The 9,569-nt window shown below is 40.7% G+C and overlaps 1 protein-coding gene, 1 long non-coding RNA gene and 1 other non-coding gene across 4 annotated transcripts; 2 read left to right on the plus strand and 1 right to left on the minus strand.

Annotated features, from left to right (window-relative positions):
* Positions 1-1,840: 1,840 nt before the first annotated feature.
* On the plus strand, positions 1,841-3,826 carry LOC120672406. Its single transcript, XR_005674124.1, has 2 exons — positions 1,841-3,548; positions 3,622-3,826. It is a non-coding gene; the product is annotated as an uncharacterized LOC120672406 (long non-coding RNA).
* TRNAR-CCG lies at positions 3,239-3,311 on the plus strand. The gene has a single exon. It is a non-coding gene; the product is annotated as a tRNA-Arg (tRNA).
* Positions 3,827-4,175: 349 nt separating the features above from the next.
* LOC120672405 (ubiquitin-conjugating enzyme E2 7-like) lies at positions 4,176-8,924 on the minus strand. 2 transcript variants are annotated; one of them, XR_005674123.1, is made up of 7 exons: positions 8,599-8,924; positions 8,378-8,480; positions 6,351-6,448; positions 6,157-6,257; positions 5,516-5,593; positions 5,236-5,348; positions 4,176-4,538 (listed from the first exon to the last, which is right to left on the minus strand). XR_005674123.1 is itself a non-coding variant. In XM_039952787.1 (6 exons), the coding sequence occupies exons 1-6, from the start codon at positions 8,648-8,650 to the stop codon at positions 4,461-4,463; spliced, it is 510 nt and encodes a 169-aa protein (XP_039808721.1). In that variant the 5' UTR covers positions 8,651-8,924; the 3' UTR covers positions 4,176-4,460. The 2 variants fall into 2 exon arrangements, 1 of the variants encoding a protein (XP_039808721.1); XM_039952787.1 differs by lacking the exon at positions 5,236-5,348.
* Positions 8,925-9,569: the final 645 nt, after the last annotated feature.

The following is a 9,569-nucleotide window of genomic DNA, read 5'->3' on the forward strand; positions in this document are numbered from 1 at the left end:
AAAGGAAATGGAATAAGAATGAGATGAGATGCAATGAGGATTGATATTATTTAATTAATGATTTGCTCACCTTGCTTGTTGTAGCTTTGCAAATCCTAGATGGTTAGTAAATTTATTGATATAATTGGAAGCTAAAACTGGGAAAATAAGGACTCACTTCTAGTGCTTCTTCTGCAAAATAACCACCAGCCAAAAGCCTTGCATGTCTTGTTATGTGGGCTAAGTTATGCCCACTGGTCGGGTAAGCCTTGCTGAGTATTAGTATACTCAGGGTTTGTTGTTAAATTGTTTTCAGATGTAGAAGCTAACCAGGATTTTCATCGGTGGGCTCGATGTGCCGTCCTCGTGCCGTCGTAGTTTTTCTTTACTTGATTTCATTTGATTTTCCATTGAAAATTTTCCACAGGTTAGACTCTCTCTTCCGGTGCTATCATTTCTCATGTTAATTCTAAATTAAAAGTTGTTTTGTAAGCAATTTAAAATTTATTACTATTTTTGTAAGAATATTTCATGTTGGTACCTTCTGCGCTCGCCTTCGTGTGAGACTTCTGGTGTGTTTCGATCGGCCTGTGGGTTGGAAACAGCCTGTCGAGTTACACTTAATTAAACTAATGCGCCTGATGTGTTCAAATGATGACGGTTACACTTAATTAAGCGCTTTAACTCGGCGGGTCTATCACAGCCATAACCTAGTAAAAGAAGAGCTAGGAAAATGGTTATTATTTTCAACGGAACGGAGTTTGGTCTATAGAAACTTATTGTGCATGGGAAAAGGATTTTTCAAGAAGGTTAACCTATTATATTTGAATTTGCATGACTTCAACAAAGGATATGATTCATTAAATAATATAGATTTTATTTTTTTTCCTATTCCAATTCTAAATTTAGTTGTTTGTCAAGTCTATGCAACATAGACTAAAAAAAGGACGTACCCAGTGTCGTAGGCTCCCGCACTGTGCGGGGTCTAGGGGAGATTATTAGCGGGAGGTCTTTCCTACACACCGTACAATATGTAGAGGCCACCACTTGAACCTGTGACTTCTCGGTTCACAGGCGGCACGCACTATGCAACATAGACTATTTGGATTAATTCATACTTTAAGTTCTTCATAGAAATCAACAACGTATATTTTTCCGATTGATACATTAAATTTCTAACATTTTCTAGTGAACATTATGATTTCTGTATATTGTAGTAAAATATGATATATTTAGTGTAACTTATATTTTTCATGTAATATATTCAATTCCGACTAGTTTTAACTGTGCTTGATGGTATTAAAAAGCAGACAAATTTCCATTTCTATTCGTCATTTAGGATTGCGCGGGAGAGAGTACTAATCTCTTACAATAAATTCAGGGTGTGTTTAGATCATTTTGCATTTTGTATTTTTGTGTTTTTGAAAAGGAATTTTCAATATTTGAAGTATTAAATGTAGATTAATCACAAAACTAATTACAGATCTCATCTGTAAACTACGAGACGAATTTAATGAGCCTAATCAATTCATTATTAGAGCATGTCACTGTAGCATTAATGTAGTAATTTAGTGTCTAATCACGTCATAATTAGGCTCATTAGATTCGTCTCGCGATTTACAGTCTATTTGTGTAATGCAATTTATTTTTTGACTACATTTAATACAATATGCAAGCGATTTACATTTTGCGTTTTGGGATCTAAACAAGGCCTCGATAAGTTTCTTAGAAGGGAGTATGGAGTTTGAAACTTTTTAAATTGGTAATTTACATACATATTTTAGTATTTTGTAACAAACATATGGATCATGGAGGAAACCGTTATACTTGGTGTGTGTGTGTGTGTGTTTCACCTCAAGAAATTTCCCTTTTGCAAGCGAGCACCGAGTCAAACCAGACGCCGTGCACAGCTAAAAGTCCCCGACGGTGGCTAGGGTCGGTGGCGCGCTGAAGAACCCACGGCGGCCCAGCCTCTCCGCTGGCCTCGGCAGCCTCGCTCCCCAGCACCGCCGGCCCGCCGCACGGATGGTGGTTCGGGCACCCCAAACAGCGATAGGCGTCCGGGGTCTGATAGATTGTACCGGCACTCACCCGGCGGATGGAATGGAACCCAAGTCGCCGGCGCCCACCAGCAGCCTGCCTAGCCGTTCTTCTCCATCCGTTCTCACAGGTGAGATCCTCTCGAACTTCGCATCTACCTCTCTTCACCTCGTCCATCTGCCCTCCGGTCTGCACTCACGCCGGCGCTCAACGACGGATCTCCCTATGCAATGATCTTCTCGCTTTTGTTAAACCGTTCGATCTATCACGGGATCCCCTTCCGCAGATCTGACCCGGATGCAGATCGCAGTGACGGTAATGTCAAAGTAGGCCACATCTTCAGTACTCATCTGGTGGCCTTGGTTTCTTGCATGGTTATCTCCTCCCGATTGGGATTCGTTTTTATCATATTTGGATTTGGGACTTGGAGGTTGGAGATTTGGTGCGATGCAATCATGGGAACTAGCCTTTGAATAAAACATCATGTTTACTCGCACGGCCCCGGCACTTCTGTGGTTTGCACACCTCGCTTTTTTTTTCCCCGACGGGAAGGCTGGCATACTCCATTTGCGGTGAACATCATAGATCTTATACTACTACTAGGTGATTTGGGATGCTGACTTGTCTGTTTGTGCCTGCCTTTAGTGGTTTGGGTAGTGCACACTCGACAAAGGAGCAAAGTTCTAACTCAGTTTGAGGCAAGCATTGACTGAACGTAGCGTATGTGCTTTGTGATCGGTTTCTGGCGTGATTTTGTGGGTACTTCTAAGTTCTTTACACCACAAGAATTTCTAGATAGTTCTTTTTTCTGCAGGGCCATTAATTTTCGCATCCACTTGTTTATGATCTAGGATATGCCTATCCTGAATGCAGGAGTCTCTGCATAATGTTAAGAGGAAATGTCATTTGGAACCATGCATCTCCACTCATAAGCTTTATCTGTTGCAAAGCTCTGCTGTCATGTGTTGCTTATCTACTCTAGTTCCCGGACCACAATTTTAAACTTGTGGCTGATTGGTAATTCATATATCTGCTTTACTTTCTGGTGAGATTAGTTCTGATGTTTATATATGTGCTCTTCATGCCAACCATATTTGTAGTGTAGCTAAACATTTTGTTTCAGCTTTTGGGTGTCACTAATCCATAGCCTTTTCTGGCTGCTGCCTGAATGCTGATACCTTGACATACCAAAATTAGGATTGTGTTGGAAGACAACAGTGGTCATATAGCGAAGTGGATATCGCGTTAGATTCCGAATCTAAAAGTCGTGGGTTCGAATCCCACTATGATCATTGTCTTCGTTTTTTTTCTTTTTCAGTATTTTCTCCCCCTATAGACAGTGATATTTTGGCATTAACCACCAGAAAAGTGTTCATGCTCTCTTGTGAACAGGTGGTCCCATAAGCAGATAAGCTTGCTATCTTCACTCTTCAGTGAGAATTGTCACGGAGTGCATAGTTTTGGCTGTTGCCCGTGCAGCCGTGCTCACCTTTTGTGGACCGCATCTACCTCTACTTGTTTGTAAAATTGTAAATACAGGCTTGCATGATGATATTACCATTTTAGTTCACAGCGCATTCTTTTGACATATGTAACCTGCAGGCTGTTTGTAATTGGTGGCTAACGGTGTTACTTTTCGTGGAAGATGGTAGCGTTCCATCACAGAAAAACCTGCTTCACGATGGCTCATCATTATCTGAAACTTGCGGCTGGTATAGCACTGTAATTCTGTATTGTCTGTGTGACTGTAAAAACAGTTCTCAAATGACCGCAGCTAGTAAATCAATTTATACATGATATTTACACAGGCCAGATGTGATTCAGACTGCACAGTCAGTTTGATGATCGCTGCTGAATCATCCATGACTTGACACCAAATGCGCTGCAGCTTGGCGTCTTACAGGATGCAGTTAAACTGTATGGAGTTTGTGTTTCCCACTATGGTAAAGTAACGGGTAAAACTGAATCGATATTGCAAATCAGGTCTACATAGTTAAAACTTGCACCACCGCACCAGGTATAGTTAAACTTGCAAAGTAACGGGCACTTCGCCAGGATTTGGGACAATCTCGCAGAAACAAATCATCTAAAATAGAAAACTTCATACAGTAACAATTGCACAGTTTCATAGGTATGTTCTACGCTCAACACTAAGGTGACATGAATGGCGTCTGTTTATACAAGGTTCACCACCAAAGTTATGATAAATTGCAGCATTTCAAGTTTATCAACATTGGTAGCCCAAGCCACACGATACAACCGAACCTTTAGAGTAGGCGACACGTCCCAGTGCATTTCTGGTGACAATACCACTATCACCAATGGTCAGACGCTAAATGGAAAATATACAAGATGCTGGTATCAAATGAACATTCGGGAGCTCGACAGCAAAATCTTGCAGCCTGATGGCATGGTTAGCTTCCACGGTACTCTTGCTTTCTTCAGAGCATTTCCTGTGATTTACGGACAATGCGCCTAACCTTTTTCTTGAAGTCCTCCCTCTTCTCCCTCCATTCCTTCTGCATGAGAAGTATGATAGGTATTAACTTCAGAAACAAAAAGAGGTACGCTCTGCATCATTGTGACTACCCAGATGAAATCCCCATGCAACAAACAAATACTCATGTTTGGCACTTGTGACTCGTTCCTCACCTTAACAATAGGTGGATATCTAGATGAATGAGTGATCAATGCATGAGATGTCCAATGAAATTATGCTAATAATAAATTCATGATGTTTCTGGACAGTAGTGCAAAAGTTGTTTGAGAATACTAAGCACTGAATTTTCCGATACCGGTTGTTGGATCAAATTTATTTGAAGACAGTGAGGACAATGACAATTTTCCGATACTGGCATGTCATCTTCCCGTAATACAAAAAAAAATCATTCTCATTTCACAACTATGAATTCACAGTGTTACATGGACACGGGTGCGGGTGTCGGTGTCTGACTTGGGTGCGGGTGTTCGATTCGTTAGAATTTTTGGGGGCACGGCAAATAACACTTGGAATCCGACACGGGTGTCGGAATCCGACACGGGTGCGGGGTATCCGACTCGGCAAAAAAATTAAGACACGGGTGTCCGGGTAACACAGAATTCATGGCAAAACAGATAGAAGGATACAAACATGAAGTATTTTGATATTGTAGAGTCCCACAAGTATAGGTCAGTAAACAAAACAGTATAAAGTAAATGGGGTATTTGTGTTCTTGCCTCTAATTTACAATGCAATTGTGATTGTACCCACATTTTCCTTAACTTTGTGATTTTGCCCTTGTTGTTCACAAGTCAACGCGATTCTGCCCCTAGTCAACGCGATTTTACCCCTAGTCAACAGTCAAAACAGAGGCAAAATTGCGTTCAATAGGGGCAAAATCAGACTTGAATAGCAAGGGTAAAATCACAAAGTTAAGGAAAATGAGGGTATAATCACAATTGCACTGCAAATTAGGGGCAAAAAACACCAGTTTCTCAAAGTAAATTGTCAACTTACAGCTGCTTCAATATTTGCTGGAGACTCATCATTTGGACTAGAGAGCATTGAAATAATGCTCAGAACTATACTTTCAACCTGCAAAGGAAAACAATCATGAACTCTACAACTAGTGAAAGCATACGGAACTATTCACCACTGAAGGAAGCTAGACCCTTCATTCTACCTTTAGACCAAAACAGAGCATTCTCTATCTATCGAGTGGAAGCTAGCAACAATTCTAGAATAAATATTCATTGTCACACAGAAGAAGAGTACATATCAAGTCTCAGAGTGCAAGGCAATCAGCAAACGCAACTAACTCTTGATGCATCCAAAAATCAGGAATTCGTTCAATAGGAAAGCTCTCCATTAAGTTGATCAGGGTTCCTAATTGCTTAGTTGTAGGGAAACGTATCATACTATATAACAATATTTCAATATGATTCACTCGTCAAAATGCATCATATCATAACTAAATTCAAGATTTTACAGACATATCAGTGAACTTTTGAGTAGTGTTGATGATGTATCAGTAAATAAATTTAGCTAATAAAGACTTTGATGCAGAATAAGTTAATGGGATGGTACTAGTGCAGAAGAAAAATTGAAAATGGAAAAAGAAAATGTTAGCAATGTAGACATTGTATACGAAGCCCTACGGTGTGCACAGGTGTCCAACGCTCACTCGCGAGCTCATAGCCATTGGGATCTTCACCAGGTGGATGAAGAATAGAAATACACACCCTGCCATCTGGATACACTGTTAAAGGCCCAAATATTATGCATATGTCAGAAATCAGAATTGTGGATCAAGTATAAATATATGCGAATTTTAAAGGAGTTAAATTCTGACCATTTGGATGCCACATTTCAGAGGTAAATCTGACTGACGGTGGGCTGTTTGGGTAATTTTGTGGGAAACTCATTATCGCGTTAAAGTACCCTCCATCACTGCAAAATGAAGGTTATTATTACTGTTACTCAGAAGATAAAAACTATTTACATGACTGTGCCAAGAAAACAATTCAAAGACAAATACAATGCCAGCAAATCAAGATATTTTTTTTGAAGGTCTGTTAGTAGTTCAATCGGCATTAGCTGAGTCAGAACTCGGATCACATGCAGATTGATATGTGACCGGCTGGAGTAACCAGGCAACTGACAAGCCCGTCACCAAAGAAATGCATGTTCTTTGAAGCCAACAATACATCAAGCATTGCATTAAAGTTGGAAATATATGATCACAAGTATTCAAACTCGTAAGATATTTTTTAGGTTCTACTTCAACTTTCCTGTTAGTACGCTGTTTTCTTTGCAACAAAGCGAACATAAATATTTCAGCACTACAGAAAACAAACACCGAATAGCTTCATTGTTTGCTAGTCCATTAGGTCAATATAGAATCATGCTGCAATGAATGCTGCCTTTGGTGAGTAGCCAGCAAGCAAAAAACTAGCAAGCACATTATATGACCGTCGATGATGCTGACAAACCATCCTATTTGTAATAATCATTCCAGCCTAACATTTCTGTTTATTTGATTACAGGCACGCCTTTCCCCCCTTTAGGTGTACTGAAAAGTCATTTGGCATATTGATAACAATCTTCATAAATGTACCCGAAATTAACTAGCATGTCTTGTAACAAATGTTTAAACTAACATCATAAATGTCCAATTCCGTATAACCAATTTCATATATGCAGCAGAAAAAGAAACTGGCAGATCGAAAAACAACAAACAGGCACACCTCTTCGTATTGTATAGTAAAATGTGCCATTATAAATGCTAGGATGATTTGGTACTTGCCATGCTAAAGATTATGGCAGGCTATTCAAGCAACTTCGTAGTATGGTGCGTGCTCTCTCCATAGAAACCAAACGATCCTTATGAACAAGATAACAATTATCAAACATAGCAGATGTTAACAACAGTCCACATAAACTGAATTCATCTACCTCTAGTGTTCCTTCAAATTTATCACTATCAATTGCTAAAGTGTTGTTTGTGCTGAACTCCACAAAGCAATAGGTATAATTGCAACATGTGACGACCATTCTAGCCCATACTGCATTTTTGGTAATTAGTAGTTAGTGAATACGCTTAGAATTCTTGTGTTTGTCCTATACTTCCAGCTGAAATTTCAATCCCGAGAAGGAAGATAGTGTCTGCCTATAAAAAACTCTGCTCACGCACCAAACAGCTAGAAAAATTTGAAGTGTAAATTCAGGTGGCACTACATGACGCAAGTCCAACAAACTCATTCAACATTAAATAACAGAAAACTAAGTGTTCCTGAAGAATTTCCCCTATCTATCTTCTACAAACTTCAAAACATATGTTTGAGTTCCATCTCCCAAGATGATGCATCTGAAGAACCTCCCAAACTACCATGAGACAGTCCCCTGCAGCAAGCCAATGGAGCCTAATTTGCCCCCCATTTTATAATACGAACCCCAACCCAGCAATAGACACAGTCTATCCCGGAACTTGTGATCCCCTGTTACGCACATGAAGACTCGATTCTAAATATTGATACGACCACAAATTCAGAGAACCAAAAATATTAACCGATAAACAGAGCCGCTCATGCACTCAGAACCAAACAAACACGATGGAACTGGGCGCCGGCCATGTTCCATCGTGATGGAATTGCTATAGTATTAGGTGTATGCCACCCGCCACAAAAATCAACAAGCAAAGCAAATTCAGCCGCAGAGTTTCCGCTTAAATGAATCCCGGCGTAAGGTTCTCCGTCGATGCTTCCGGGGCACAGATGCACACTAAAAACCATAATTCAGAATGGCACCAACACAGCAAACAAGGAAATTCATCGCGACAAGGCATGGAAGCGCCCGCGAAACGGAGAGAATCGGACTCACTATAGGGTGTCAGGCGGGCCGATGATGGTGACCTGCCACTCGAAAACATTGATGTCGTCGACCAGCCCAGCCGAGAACCCATCCACCGGGTGCTTGGCGAGATCTGCGCCACACATACCACAAAAAAAAAACCACAAATCGATCAACTAATCAATCCGCGGAGGAAGCAAAAAAAAAAAATCGAGCGGAAACGGATGCAGGGGTACTCAAGCGGTCCGCACCTCTGAGCTGCTTCTGGAGGAGGAGGCTCGCCTGGCTGGTGGTGGCCGCCATGAGAGGAGATCAGTGGCTGGGCTAGGGTTTTTGCGGCGCGCGGAGTGATTCGCGCTCTCGGGACGCGGTGACGCGAATTGATGGGCGCCGCGGGGCGCCTTATTTATAGACGTGAGGTGAGAAGCTCGGGAGAAGATGGGAATCCGGAGGAGGGGGCGAGCGGTGTGGGGCTGGGGGAGACGAAGCGGTGGTTGACTGGAACGCTGGCCGCTCTCTGCCTCTGGCTTTTTCTCTGCTCTGCTGCTGCCGCCGAGGGAATGGGATATCCTATTCTGTGACGTCTTTTGTTTAATTTTAAATTTTTCATAAGCAGATACAAGTATTAATAGAAACCAGTTCTTAAACAAAACTGAATATGAGCTCGGACATTTCAACGTGATTCACTATCATATTTCTCATTTACATAAGTATTTTTATAAAGCGTGTCCGCATCTCTTGTTATTTGCAGAAGTGTAAAAAACTCGTGGAATGATGCTTATCGCCACGTGTTAAAAAGAAGATTATATTCTGATTATAAACAAATTAGTAACAGTAGATTCGTTATAGTTAGATTTTAATTCTAACTATGCTGTTTACATGTTATAAACATCGCTATAATAAGATCAGGACTCCCATTTGGATTTGGCTCACAGGAACTCTACGGAAGCTCGCCTGTTCCGCTGTGCTCATTTTCAACAAATACAGTAGAAAATTTGTGCAGCCATGACGAAAGAATCGGTGTCTCCATCTAAAAATCTGAGAGACCTATGGTAACATGAATACGTTTGCCGACGTGAGCATGGACATAACCGATGCCAGATGGTATTAATAATAAGTGAGCCATTCTAAATTTTTCCATCAAATAATTAGTAAGTCTGATAATTTGTCAGTCTCAATGAGGATTTCATGAATAATTTTATAAAATATCATTAACTTACTG

The sequence above is a fragment of the Panicum virgatum genome, chromosome 5N, assembly GCF_016808335.1.
Source record: "Panicum virgatum strain AP13 chromosome 5N, P.virgatum_v5, whole genome shotgun sequence".
Taxonomy (NCBI): Eukaryota; Viridiplantae; Streptophyta; class Magnoliopsida; order Poales; family Poaceae; genus Panicum; species Panicum virgatum.